At 39.8% G+C, this 15,127-nt stretch overlaps 1 protein-coding gene across 1 annotated transcript in view; it reads right to left on the bottom strand.

The window, feature by feature from the left end:
- Positions 1–670: 670 nt before the first annotated feature.
- Positions 671–15,127, bottom strand: part of gpr179 (G protein-coupled receptor 179) — a 55,206-nt gene continuing 40,749 nt past the window's right edge. The window contains exons 9-12 of the mRNA XM_067259778.1: positions 2,609–2,711; positions 2,302–2,448; positions 810–1,905; positions 671–696 (exon numbers count right to left, since the gene is read on the bottom strand). Of these exons, the coding sequence (XP_067115879.1) occupies positions 671–696; positions 810–1,905; positions 2,302–2,448; positions 2,609–2,711 (1,372 nt within the window). The remainder of the gene's footprint in view (positions 697–809; positions 1,906–2,301; positions 2,449–2,608; positions 2,712–15,127) is intronic.

Genomic DNA, 15,127 nt, shown 5'->3' with positions numbered 1-15,127 from the left:
AGTCTCGTGTGTTTCTGGTGTCTCAGGTAAATTCTTACTCTCTTTTGGTCTGACATTTTCATAAATATCAACTTTTGTGAGGTATTTCCTTTTATCCCTAGGAGAGTCCAAATGTAGACTCAGATTAGTTTTTGATGTTGCTGAGATTGATGTTTCTGAGATTTCCCAAGGACATATGGTTTGGGCTCTTCGGTTAAGTAGTTGAGATTTCTGCTGGGATGGTTGACAGAATGAGGTGTTTGTGGGTGTTGATTCCCAAGGACACACATCACCACGGACACTGTCCTGTCTCTTGAGCACCACCTCCTCTTGCGATTCCCATGGACACACACTGGCACGTTCAGATAGCTGTGCTTCTTCCACCTCCCAAGGGCAAATATCTGTTATTGTACTCTGTGCTCTTTGTGGTGATTTATGGGAGGAACCAGGGACATCTAATGGGCAAACATCCCCAAAGGAAACACCTATAGTAGGCATAATTCTGTTACCACCTACTCTGTGCACTAAAGGAGTTCTAGCTTTTCTGGACATTTCGTTGGTGCTGTGTGTACTGTTTTGCCGGGACACAAAAACGTTTTCATACATGCCATCCTTTTGTATGTCCTGTAAGTCCCAAGGATAACCATCAGACTTTACAATCACAATTCTCCTTGGACTTCTTTCTGAGGAATCACCTGAGGATAGTCTGATTGCAGCCTGTTTCACGAGACAAGGTTTTGTGTCTATTGTCATGCTTCTTTTTTTATGCGTCTTTCGCTCTACACTTGGGTTGCTACAAGGATTTTGTCCTGCGCCTACACGGTCCTGACCTTTTAGTGAAATCGAGTCGTCTGTCCTGACCTTTACTTTTTCATCCTTTCTGTTTTTTTCTTTGAGGCTTCCATCAACAGATCCTATGAATGCTTTCACAGAGAGCCACTTTTGGGTGGATGTACGGAAAGAGAAGACCCGTTGCTCCTTTGCAGTCGTTTCCTGGTCTGACATTGGAGAACCTGACGCACTACGCAATATAGGACCCTGGGGCCCAGGATATTCACATTCTCTATCATCCATGTCTTTGCATGGCTCCCCAGTAGTGCACAATGCAAGAGGAGCGGGTGCCAAATGATCCCAGGGGCAAACATGTTGTGCTAATGGTGACGATGAACTGTCTGGGCTCTTTGACTCAGTGCTATGAGACAAAGCATAGGTAACATGCTTCTGGCTCTTGTCAGTAGGCCGTTGTTCCTCCAGCTCCCAGGGACAGATCTCTGCTTTATCAAAGGACAGAGACTGGAGAGCACCTGTCGTCTGGTCCTTTATTGTGACTTCCAGCTTGGACTTAATCTGCATATTTAAGATATCTGTGCCTACCCGGAATGTGTCTTCAAGACTGTGAGCCTTATTGGAAGTTAGACTCAGTGATTTATGGAGCTTGTTGTGATCAGGATACAGGAGATTGCTGTCTACTGTGAGGTTGTGAGCACTTGCTGACTTATAGACCAATGGGGCTGTGTCTAATGAGTCAGTCTCAGAACGTTGGGATGCCCTTTTTGCTAAATTGGCCCTCATTATTGAGTCATGCAATAAATGGTCTTTGTCCCTAACATAGTCATGTTCACTCTGGGATTTACGCAGCACCGGTGAAGGCTGCCATACTGATTCATCCTTGTAATTCACACTCATGGTTTCTAACGTCTTTTTACATGATTCAGTGTGGGAAAGGCCTCTGCTAATGAAGGGTTTCTCTTTGTCTTCGCGGCTGCATTGCCTACTCAGGGATTCTGGGATCTCAGTGATTCGCTTTATAATTGACCTGCTAAGTCCACGACGAGAGCTGCGCTTCTTCTGTAAATGAGGGTTGTTAGTTGTCACCTTTTTGGTCTTGTGGACCTCCAACTGGGCATATAATTTCTTCAATTCATCCTGGTGCATGTAAAGTAAAAAAGCAAGAATGGGAATCAGGGAAGATGTTGGAATGAATGAGGAGAGGAGAATATGAGTTACAAGTACAGTTATTTGAAGAACCAATTCATTACATGAGTAATAGGGAAGAAAAGGGACAGGGGTAGTGAAACCACAGGTCATACCATATTATTCATATCTATTCTATAATTTATATTGATAAAAAAACACACAGGGCATTTAAATTTTCATTTAAAATGCTAATTATTGTAACATTTATGTTTGTGTATATATATGTAACAATATATTTAGTTTCTTTTATACTTAATTTTATGTTTCATTATCATTTTGTTCCCATTTTTCCCAGTGCCTGAATATACATTGTCAATAAGGCATTAGGGGGGCTAAAGAGTTTACCCGAATGTCATCGGGGTCCAAGCTGTGATCACTCCAAGCAGAGGTAAAACTGCTGTTGAGATATGAGCCAGAGCGTCGCAAGTCCACCTCATCTTCATACACCTCTGCTGCAATCTCTTCTCTCCCTGGCCTTGAAACATGGATGAACTACATTTGACAGAAAAAAATGCAGGACAACATTTGCAACTTTAATTACCATTTGTACTCTATATTAATGAAACTGAATTTGAATTAAGTAGCCTTTTATGTACTTTTCAAGATGGCGTACAGTACAGTTACTGCCATATATCATCAGTTTGTATATTACCTTGGGTATAAAGAGCAGAGCCAGGGTTACAGTAATTGTGACATGTGTGTGGGTAAAAAACAGCAACAGCACCCAATCAGGATGTAGAGAGGGCAGGACAAACCTGAAATAAACAAATCATATTTCATGCATGGTCCTGGTTTCTGTGAGACTTCGGTCTTTTATTGTACAAATTCAAGCAAATGTTTTATGTATAAAGCTTTTCCGGACCTGCAGTACTTTGTATCATTATTTTATCTCTTGTGTGATTACATCGATGGTACATTTTTAGGATTCCTCCGTCAAGAGGAAATCTATTGTTATTGTTCATTTTATTATGAGGAAACTTTTTATTGGGTGTGCTTGCCAAACGGCAAGGCAGAACCTATATTCTCATATATATTTATTATTATTAGTGATCGGCATAGATTATTTTTTTTTAATCTAGATTAATCTCACTGTAATCTTGGCGTTAATCTAGATTAATCTATATTAAAATGGCTCGTTTGAATTCCGCCCAAGGCATTCAGAATGTGTGCTACCCAAATAATGACTAAAAGTAAATCTTTGAGAACGGGTTTCTCAAGCCAGGTAGCGCATTAGACCAGGATCTCCCGTTTCCAAAATGCATCACAAACTGCTTGAGAAAGCTGTTCTACTATGATAATTGGTGATGAAAATAAATTATGTTCAATAAGATGTACTTGTGTTTATTAACTGTTTATTAGATTAGTTAGCTTGGCTGATAGAGCTGTGCTGACGGGCTTGCCTCGGTTGCACTCAAACATCATAGTTTGACGACGACTCTTCCCCTGCGCTACATCAGTGCTTGGCCCGGCATCTTCCGCATTAGCTAAGAGAAGCTTTGCGTTCAGGTGGTATTTGAGACTGGAAGAACTCCTACAGTAAACTAATTCCGCATAGCACAAGGTGCAAACAACCTTAGTCTTGTCGAGGTTTCCATTGGGAAGCTTCTTAAAAATACATTTTCTCTGAATCAAACCAGGCGGCTTCATAGCACGTCACGTTTGTTTCATACACAAGGCATACACTGGGAGTCAGATGGCTGAGCGGTTAGGGAATCGGGCTATTAATCAGAAGGTTTCAGGTTCGATTCCCGGCCGTGCAGAATGACGTTGTGTCCTTGGGCAAGGCACTTCACCCTACTTGCCTCGGGGGGAATATCCCTGTACTTACTGTAAGTCGCTCTGGATAAGAGCGTCTGCTAAATGTAAATACACACAGGTTTGAAGACTCGTTCTCGCCACCTACAGTGCAATTCGGCTAGGTATAAATCCGCGCTAAAATATCAAGGTAAAAGTCATCATAGCTTGCGTAGTATAGACCCAGCTCCCAACCCAACTTTGAGAATAGATTAACGAACATACTTTTTTTATCGCCCGATAAGAGTCTCACGTTAACGCAGCGCGTTAACGCAGCGCCCATTAGTGGTGGGCCGATAACGGCCCACCACTAATTATTATTATTATTTATTTTCCCAATCGAACTCGTCCTTCAATTTTTGCACTACATAGTAAATGTCGGTGTTAAATGGTTCCCCTTGGTCACCATTGCATTGCTTGTATTGGATTTTACCTTCTGTTGCATGGTTTAGGGTTAATTTAAGTTTTTGTGCAGAAAAGTGAATCTAATGGTGGCTAACTAGCTAGCCACAGTCACTAATGTCACAACCCCACGCGCGTTTACCTATAATAGAACATTAGTGTAGCTACCTAAAACAGCAAGACAGCTGCAGAAATGCCACAGGCAAACGCCAGGGTGATAACATGTGAGATATGTTTCCAGACTGTGATATCAACACCCTGTATTTTTGTACGCCCTTCGACTGGTTAGCTCCAGCGATTCACACACAGCGGTAGTCTAGTAGTTAGCTAGCTCAGCTGTACAATTTACCGGGTTTGAATGGCTTCTCCAGGCAGGGCTGTAGACTGCGACCAAATGGTTGCATTTTGATGTTGTTACTAACAATGGTCAATCCAGTAAACTTGTTATATTAGCCAGTTTTCCAGAACATTTCAAGCTTAGGCTATATACGTTTTCGGGGGCATATTTTCAGTTTGCAGGCGGTACTGGAATCGCAATTCCTGCAAAGATACTGCCAGTGAAAAAGTTGTTAGAATCAGATTGTTTCAAAGGGGGTTCTTTATTCAGGCATGCAAACAAGTCAGGGGTTAAAAAGGTGAGAAGGATACGGCGAACCCCCGACTCTATAGGGGGTCCGGGGGCATGGTCCCCCAGAAGAAAATGTATTACATTTTAAAGTTAAACGCATGAATCTGGTGCACTTTGAGAGCAAAATTAAGAGGCTAGATCTATGTAAAATCTTTGCTCTTGTAACAATGTCATGTTCTTTTAACCATAAAGAGTTTTTTTGTATAGCATACATCATAAAAAACAATTAAACAAACGGGATTACCTGTGTTGAACTACTTTAAAAAGCAAAAGTCAAAAGCATCACTTACTGTAAAGCTAACACATCCAATAGACATCATTTTTTATATTGTATTAAAATTGTTTCTACTAGATGATGTAAGATGGGTCTGTAAACCTCTCCCCACTCTGATTGGCTGTGAGGTTTAGGCATTAGGAGTGACGATTGGTTCCAGAGCCAGTTGTAAAGTTGGGAAACACAGGTAAAATGCTGTGTTGGCCACGGCCACGACACACCACAACCTTTTTTCTCATCAGATCTGCAAAAATCACGTATGTTACCCATTTTGGTTTCAAAAAGGTGAGTCTCACCTAAAGGTAAGGAGTTTGCATGCCTGTTTATTAACCTTCGTGCTGCCTTCGGGTCACATGACCCAAAGGTTCATAACGAATCAATAATTATTTTTGCGCAAGATTAACGTTCTTTTTGGCCTAGCAAACTTTGTCGTTTTTTTCACATGCTGTTGCAACAACTACTGACGTTAGAAAAACTACAACACCAAGCCGGATCTAGCTAGACCGGAAACAAAACAGGCACGCCGCAAAAACTTGTTTGGGCTTGCGAGCCGGCTGAAGAGTAGTAGGCTAACATTACGTTTTGAGTGGATGGCGAGCGTGAGACACCGAAATGGATGCCAATAAGATTCTGAATGGAAAGATTACTTTTAAAAAGTTGCCAAATGGTTCCATTGACAAGACCAAAGTGATCTGTGTGTTTTGTCGTTGTGAACTGAGCTATCATTGCAGCACGTCCAGTCTGAAATACCACTTGATGGCCAAGCACAGAGCTGATGCGAATTCTCGGATCCGGCCCGCCAGGGAGTCCAGCTTGGCCCGTTGGATGTCTTTGCTAAGTTTGAAAATTACAGAAAGACATAAATCGCATTTCTATAAAAGTAACTGCTATTCCGAAGCCAAATGTCTATTAAGAATATCCAAGTTTATGAGTAGAAACGTTTAGTATTTTTTTTGATAGATCCAATAATTGCTTCAAAAACAGCGTAATGCGATGTCTGCTCCGGAGGCAGAAGTGCTTACAGTGCGTTCACACTGCAGCGGAGCGGGCGGCGCGCGGTGTCGGCTTCCAATTCATTTTCAATGAAACCAGGCGTTGACGCTCGCGTAGGGCATTGTGGGAAGGCGAGCGGAGCGTTGCAAGTTGGATTTTCTCAACTTTATGTAAATGAAGAGCGTGAAAACGCTAGCGTTGGATTGGTTTCTTGTAACGTAGCAACCGTTGGTCATGATAAACATTTCTAGGTTTCAAAATTTCAAGATGGAGGAGAAACTTTTCGTATGTGTCTGCACACCCAGTTCTGTTCAGAACAAAGTTACTGTAGTTAGCCTGAATTTAAAGATGACATTAGACTAATAATGCATGGTGCATGGTTGCCAATGTCGTCATTGTTCCTAGTGTGTTTTTATAGCCTACTTTTAAATTCAGTCTAGTTACGTGACTGTTCTGTGCCACTGCTAGCTCGCTAGCCCAGCCTACAAACGTCTGGTTGAGTGACCGGTGGCGTAACATGTATTCTACTGTAATCTTGCACTGGTAAAATCTTGCACTTACATAAATGTTGTGTAAAAGTGGTATTTGGATCGATATTGTGAGTACATGAACCCAAATCTGCACGCTTGGCCATGACTACAACAGTGACCTTAGAGAACTACAACTCTGTATTAACTTGTCTAACACGCCCCCAAGCATGGTGTACTGTGGGAAGGCGAGCGATTCAGAGCGTTAAAAAATGCTGCAGTGTGAACGCAGCGTTATTGCCACAGGCAGCAGCGCTCGCTGCTTGCTTTGTGACGCATTTGACGTCAAACGCTTCACAAAGCAAGGGAATCAGCAGAGGAGAGCCCAGGCAGATAAACAATGGGCTGATGTCTGAGTTTTTGGTATTTATGTTTCTAGTTTATTGTAGAAATACCTTAAAATAGGGTTTCTTATATGTAATAATTGGACCAATACGCTGTTCTTATTGGTCCAGAAGACGTTCTTAAAAGTTAATAAATCTGTTTATATACCTCCTGAAAGTTCGCAGAGGTAAATAAACTGCAAATGTTTACTCCTCGACAGGGGGTATTCGTCGTAGCTCGCTAAGCGGTTTAGCGAGCTAATTTTCAGGCTAAGATAAAAAACGCCCCTCTTTTTGGTTTGTGGAAGCAACTTTCGATAAATCACCATAGTAACATATCAATTAGCACTAACCTGCTCCAGAGCAGGCTAACGTAAGTGTAGCTGGATAAGCTTGCCACACCCCTGGAAAATAACATGGCAGCTCCCTTTTTGAGAGACCCAGTTGACCAATGAGCTATATTTTAGTTCGATTAGCTTTCTATAACAATAGAGTTCTTCGCGATTGCCAAGATCCTTTATTTCACACGGATGAGTTCTTGTTTGAGCGATATCGATTCAGCCGACAAGGACTCATTTATTTGCAAGACCTTCTCGGGCCGTACATTGCAAATATCACACGCCGCAGCAAGCTTTATGCTTTATTATGAGCTTATGCTGCTGTATGTGAATATGTAATGCTATGTTTTACGAAATGTCTTGTCTTATCTGTTGTGCCTGTGCTTTTTATATGTTTCACTGTGGGAGAGTGTGAAACGTCATATCGATTCCTTTTTATGTCTTGACATGTGAAGAAATTGACAATAAAGCTACTTGAAACTTTAACTGTGCTTCAGACTGCATAGCCTTGAGGTTTTTTGCGTCAGGTAGGCTATAGGCTACATTTTTATACAGTATAGGCGATGCAGAAAACATTGGCAAAGCCGCAGCATGCGTTGCTGTAAGAAAAGTATACTTGGCGCTTAACCAGCTGATGAATCAAGTCATCATATTCCCTGGCCATGTCCCAGTCAATGAAATCAAAGAGGAATTTACACATAGGCCTACATGCATATACACATATATAGTACATGATATAAGCGCAGTAGCCTACATATATCCTCATAATTGGGTGTGCTCAAGCCTTTGGCGAGAGCACAACCTTTGTTCTCTCACATATATATTTATTAGTGTGATTGCTGCAAGCAAAAACACTATTGTTATTCTGCATACTTAATATTATTTTTATTTTTTTTCCTCCCACTTTTTTCCGTCGCCTACTCTTTTGTATTAAAGTTTAAAGTGCTAAAAAAAATGAATGGGTTTCAATGGTTCAGAATGTTCAAGTCAAATTCAATTGTGACGTCATGCACTGACAGAACTGTTTCTCACCGCGTCAATTTTAAACACTTTCCTGCCTGAATATGCAGACTTTTTCAAATAATGTACCTGAACTGTTTATACCATTTTGAAGACAGGATTTAGGGCTTTCTAATGATGTAAATATGTATATGATCATGTTAGGCAAATCATCCTTTATCAAGACGATTTCACGGAGCCATTCTGACAAAAATCTTCTCCGTCTGCATTACTTTTTTAGAAAACCTCATTTTTAACCACTTTCACTACAAGATAGAGGATATGTTAGAGCGTATGAAATGTGCGTACGTTTGTCGTGAATTCTGAACAGCAGACAGATTTAAGATAGACTATTTTGTTTAAAGGTTATGACCACTGAAGTAATGAGTGGGATAACGCAATTCCAAGCTAGCTCGATGGCTCTCCATAACTAAAAACGGTTCTACTTTTTTCCACAATCGACCAAATTGGCCAAACAAGGTATGTACATTGAGCTTAAAGTGTACACAATCTAGCTAGATAATTTTTCTTTAAGAAAGTTTCACAGAAATCTGCAAAAATCGAGGCTCAACACTGTCGTAGCCGACTGTCACGAACAGTTAAACCGGGGTTACGAAAGGTTTACTGCAGCTGGCATTACTACGAACAAAAGCTTTGTAACTGAAAAGTTTTTACTTTTAGTTGACGATATTGAACACAGACGTTAAGAAACTTGTCTTTACTCTAAATATCTTCTCCGTTTTCAATTTGAAGCAGTAAATCTAACACATTAGGAATTCTCCCACGACATCCGCTCGCTCTGCTTTGACAAATATGTTTTCTCAGTCCACCATACATTAGACGAGCTAATTTTCGAGCACTTTCAATACAAGATACAGGCCATGTTAGAGTTGATATATATACATAAATTGTGTGGGCAATGTAGAACAGCAGACAGATTTGAAATATGATCTTTTGTTTTAAAGTTCTGGTCATTCTAGTGACGAGTGCTTACAACTCTAGCTACGACTGTCATCATACAGTACTGTACTAGCTGCCATAGAACGGCGAAACTAGCTACGTCTATCGTTCGTTACCTACAAACAAATGCTTCGTCACAGTATTTACTTTTTATCGGCGATATTGACAACAGAGGTTGAGGAACTTGTCTTTAATCAAAAGATCGTCTCCGTTTTCAATTTGAAGCAGTATCTACCTTACTGTAGGAAATCTCCCATTGCATCCTCTCTAGCTTCTTCGGCTAAAGATGGACGACAATGACAATGCATGCATTATTCACGCCTACGGTGTTAATACAGTCTGTAAAAATACCACTTTGACACACTTGCAAGAAATGATCCGCTGGCTAGATGTAGCATGATCTTATTTACCACCCACAATAGTTCTGCTTTTTTTTGCAGCAGCATTCTGAGTTAGAGTACCTAGCTTTTCCAGTTGCACAACAAAGTCACATAATGTGACGAGATTGAATTTAAAAAACTCACCAGGGACAACGACAACATCGGCAACCCTGCACTATGGATTATTATTTTGATGTCATCTTTAAATTAAGTGTCTGATCAGGACTGTGCTAATCATGTGTGCAGGCACACATGATTAGTTTCTCCTTCATCTTGAACCTAAAACCTAGATTCTAGGTTAGAAATGTTGACAATGATCAACAGTTGCTACGTTACAAGAAACAAGGAACCAATCCGATTGGCCAACGCTCTTCACTGTTCCACTGTTCAAACTTTTTTCTGTTTCTTCATCTTTCAATTATTAATACTTTTCAGAATGGGTTTTATTCGCCTTGCTTGGCTTCTATCGTATTGTCTAGTTATTCACGGAGAAATGCTATGAAGTTTCAATCATTTGGATAGTTTTTGAAGATATTACTCAAAATCAAATACTACAAAAAGGAACAACCTGAGAGGACTGAAGCCCAAGGAGAACAGAAGTATTTTGGGCTGCCCTCCAAGACTGACCACAGGCAAGCAAACTAAAGCTTGTTCCCTGTAGAACTATGGCTTGTAATGACTGCAAACAACTTACTCAGAGGATAGTCGAACTGGAGTTAAGAGTCAGAACCCTCTTAGATATCAGAGAGACCGAAGACTTCAGAGATTCCATGCTACCTAGCCCGGAGGCTAAGCTACCTGCCAATGAGCCACCCTTGGAACCAGCTTTCTCTCCACCGGCCATTGGACCGGATGAGTCATGGCCTGCTCTCTCCCATGGAACAGAACAGAACATTCAAACAGCCTCCTGCAAGGACATGGGCCCTGCACAGATCTGCACCCCCCGGATGAATTCCCTTGTGATGGAACAGCTCAGTGACAGAGACTTTCCCAAAGAAAAGCTACGCTAGGACAGCCACCATGCTATTTCATTGGACATACCGGTTATCATCACAAACAGAAAATGACATGGTAAAATGCATGGTTACAAACCTGAAACTAGTGTTAGAAGTCACAAAACTATCCATATTCTTCCAACAGATTTATCTACCCCTGTTTTATCTGTTAATACCCCACAGATGAAACTGGCCCTTCTAAATGTTAGATCACTAAATAACAAAAAAATTCTAGTTAATGATCTGGTCAAAGAAAACAACTTAGACTGCATCTGTCTAACAGAAACCTGGCTAAACAATGACATGGCAACAGCAACTTTGATAGAAGCGTGTCCGCCCGATTACAGCTTTCACCAAGTTTCTAGGAAATCAAAAAAAAGGTGGAGGAGTCGCAGCTATTTTCTCCTCTAAACTGTTGTTCAAAATCACTGAGCTAGTTGAATTCACATCATATGAATATCTTGCTATAGAGCTCAAAACCGAATCAATACTTTTTGTTATTACATATCGGCCACCCAAGCACTTGCCAATATTCATACAAGAATTCTCTGAACTATTATCACTATGTGTCACTAGATATGACAAAGTAGTTTTAAACGGAGACTTAAATATCCAAGTAAATAAAAAAACAGACCCAAGAACTATTGAGCTCTTAAATCTCCTCGACAGTTTCAATCTAACTCAACACATAACAGACCCAACACACCGGCACGGAAACACACTAGATCTAGTGATAACAACTGGACTAAATATCAATAATATTTCAATAACTGATCTACCCCTCTCAGACCATCATTATATACTTTTTAATGTGAATCATCCTAAAAAAAAATAAATAAGAATTATTAGTTCATAAAAGATATTTAGACGATACAGCTATGATGACATTTTCTGAACAATTTGCTCTATATGAGACGACTAATCATGATTGCTCTCTGAATGAAATGGTAGAGAACCTCAATGATGCACTATTATCTGTGTTAGACTCTGTTGCACCACTGAAAACCAAAAAGAAGTGCACAAGCAGAACCTCCCCATGGCTGAGAAATAAAAATGTTAGTGAAACGAAAAGAAAATGCCGTGCAGCAGAGAGAAAATGGAGGAAAACAAAGATCACTATCCACTACAATATCTACAAAGATACACTAACCACCTATAACAAAACCATCCGTCTAGCAAGGAGAGAATATTTCTCCAACATTATTACAGAACATGCCAGAAATTCAGAGTTCTTTTCTCCACCATTGACCAGCTGCTAAACACTGTCCCTGCCCCACCTCCATCCTCAGCAGTTAAATGTGAAGAGCTTGCTTTGTTCTTCAAGAACAAAATAACTTTGATCAGAGCTAGTATTATTAATAGTGGGGTCGAAACTGACATCAGTAGATTCTGCAACATAACCATGAGCACATTTACCTGTATCACACTTAGTGAACTTTCCAAAATTGTCAGCGAATCTAACTCCACAACCTCAGATATTGATCCTATACCCACAACATTCTTTAAGCGAGTGTTTGATAGTGTCTCAGGTCCGGTGCTAGAGATTATAAACACATCCCTTAGAACTGCCATCTTCCGAGATGCCTTCAAAACAGCTGTTGTAAAGCCCCTATTAAAGAAACCCAAATTGGATAACAGTCTACTTGCAAATTACAGACCAATATCAAACCTTCCATTTATTAGTAAAGTACTGGAAAAGATAGTTTTAGTCCAATTAAATTATTTTCTTGAAAAAAATAACATCCTGGAAGTCTCCCAGTCAGGTTTCAGGAAATATCACAGTACTGAAACTGCTCTCACCAAAATAAGTAGCGACCTCAGACTAAACTCTGATGCAAATAAAGTCTCTATCCTTATCCTGTTAGATCTCAGTGCAGCATTTGATACCATTGATCACAATATCATAATCAATAGACTGGAAAAGCTTATTGGGTTCACGGATAGTGTATTGAACTGGATGAAATCATATATCACAGGAAGGAAGTTTTATGTTAGTTTAGGAGACCATAGGTCCAAGAAATATGAGAACTGCTACGGGGTTGCTCAAGGAAGCTGCTTAGGTCCATTACTTTTTTCTATTTGTATGTTACCACTCGACGACATAATCAGAGAACATAGCATAGATTTCCATAGCTATGCGGATGACACACAACTATATATATCCACTGAACCCAACGATGCAACGGTCATCAATTCCATTACCAACTGCCTGTTGGCAATAAACAAATGGATGAATGATAACTTTCCTAAATTAAATGAAGACAAAACGAAGTCCTACTATGTGGCCCCAAATCCAAAAGAGAGATGCTTACTAAGAATCTAGGAGGCTTAACCCCCTATCTTAAACCAGAGGTGACGAGTCTCGGTGTAATCCTGGACTCAGATTTGAATTTCAACTCTCACATTAATAAAGTGACCAAAACAGCTTTCTTTCACCTGAGGAATATAGCAAAGGTACGACCATTCATATACCAAAATGATGCAGAGAGAGTTAATTCATGCTTTTATATCCAGCCGGCTGGACTACTATTACGCACTTTTCACTGGTCTTCCCAAGAAAACCACTGAAAGACTACAGCTCATTCAAAATTCTGCAGCTAGATTATTTACCAAAACTAAAAGGAGAGAACACATTAGTCCTGTCCTAGCTACTTTACACTGGCTCCCTGTTACCTTCAGAATTGACTTTAAGGTCCTTTTCCTCACATACAAAGCTCTACACGGACAAGGACCTAGCTACATTGCTAACTCCCTTATAAACTACACACCAGCTAGAACACTGCGATCATCAAATGCAGGCCTATTAGAGGTCACCAGAAGCAGTCATAAGAAGATTGGTGATTTGGCCTTTGTCAATTACGCCCCAAAACTATGGAACGAATTACCCATAAATATTAGGGAAGCAAACACGCTAGACATTTTTAAAAGACAGCTTAAAACCTACCTTTTTACCGAAGCATTTAAGTAATTTGATCTCAGAAGGGTTTTACTACTTTTATTAGTTATATTATTTTTTTTATAGATTTGCTATTTTAATTATTACTTTTATCACTTGTATTATTGTTTTTATTGATTTTATGTAAAGCACCTTGAGCTACAATTCTTGTATGAAATGTGCTATATAAATAAAGTCTTACTTACTTAGTTACTTACTAAAATGTTCAACATATTTTTTTAATAAGTAACCGCCAAAATGTGAAACGCTTCAAACGTACATTTTTGTTGAGCGTCCTTGAATTCCAAGACCTTATCCTATGGCATTCACCAACTGGGAAAGTTAATGTCTGTCTGAAGTAGCTAGCTTACTTGGCTTGAATAGCAGTGTCTGTGTGTGTAGAGGGATCCTACATCTGTGTTGTGTAGTCTCATGCCTTATTAGTTAGCTTGGGATACATACATACAACTGTTTCCTTTACACTTTAAATTACACACATAGACCGATACCAGTATAATTGCAGTTATGGTAAGTAACAGCTAGTACACATTTCTAAAGTTGAAAGGTAGTACCTCTTTGAGGACATAAGACAGGTGTTGTCAACATCTGCATCATACAGTATTGGTAGCAATATTTTCAGAAAGATTTACTCGACAGGATGAGTGACAAGGATAGATTTAGGGAGGAGGTTGATTGAGATTTTGGCTCAGTACAGAGCCATTATTCTACCAGACACACAGCAAATAAATGATAGATTGACAAAGGCACGTTTATTTTCCAACCGGGCCTTTGCTCCATGAAAGAAGCGCCATTAACTACCATACATGTCAGTAACAACGTCTCTGTCTGAAGTGCTTCTAGTATGTAAAACCGGCTCGCCGTTTCTAGTGGTAATGAAACACGTGAGTGGCCTGTGAAAGCACTTTCAAATATATACAGTATTCACTGAAGCTGTTTTAAGAAATGGAAAGTCAGTTAATGTTAGTTTTATTTTTTTCGAAATAGATGTCTGTCAAATTTGTAGGCCACAGATATGGTCAGATTGATATATATATATATATTTTTTTTTTTTAATGTGTGATCAAGAAAAGCCACAAGACAGATATTTTTCCTTTTATATCTCAGTTGGAAGGTAATTTAGTATGTACTAGTTCTTTTGTATTCATGATGTAATCTCCTGGAGCATGCAAATGTGGTAACTATTTAAATAATTAGCAAGTGTGAATTGGGTAGATGGTCGTGTTGGAACAATGGGAGTTTAACAGGGACGGCCGAGTACGATATGCAGTGCAAATCTCGGGTTGGGCTGGGTATATTAGCGTCATTTTGCTTGTTTTTATACATTATTTATTTCAGCATTTCACAATACAACACAACAAAGCAAATGTTTTCACAAATAACACAAAACTAAAACTTTTTGTGGTGCCTGGAGAAATACCAAAAGTTAGTGGAAAGAAAGAGGACATCTTTTATCAACTGCATGTCTTTCACTGCACAATCAGTGGAAGGGGGGTTGCAATGTGCAACTTTTTAGCAGTTGCATGTTCCAGTGCCCTAAGAACACCAAAATAGACTGGTGGTGATCTGTTTTGAGTGTATGGCAGGATCCACTTTGTGTCTGCC

Source organism: Osmerus mordax, chromosome 21 (assembly GCF_038355195.1).
Source record: "Osmerus mordax isolate fOsmMor3 chromosome 21, fOsmMor3.pri, whole genome shotgun sequence".
Taxonomy (NCBI): domain Eukaryota; kingdom Metazoa; phylum Chordata; class Actinopteri; order Osmeriformes; family Osmeridae; genus Osmerus; species Osmerus mordax.
The sequence above is the reverse complement of the archived record's forward strand: the minus strand, read 5'-3'. Positions and strand labels throughout refer to the sequence as shown.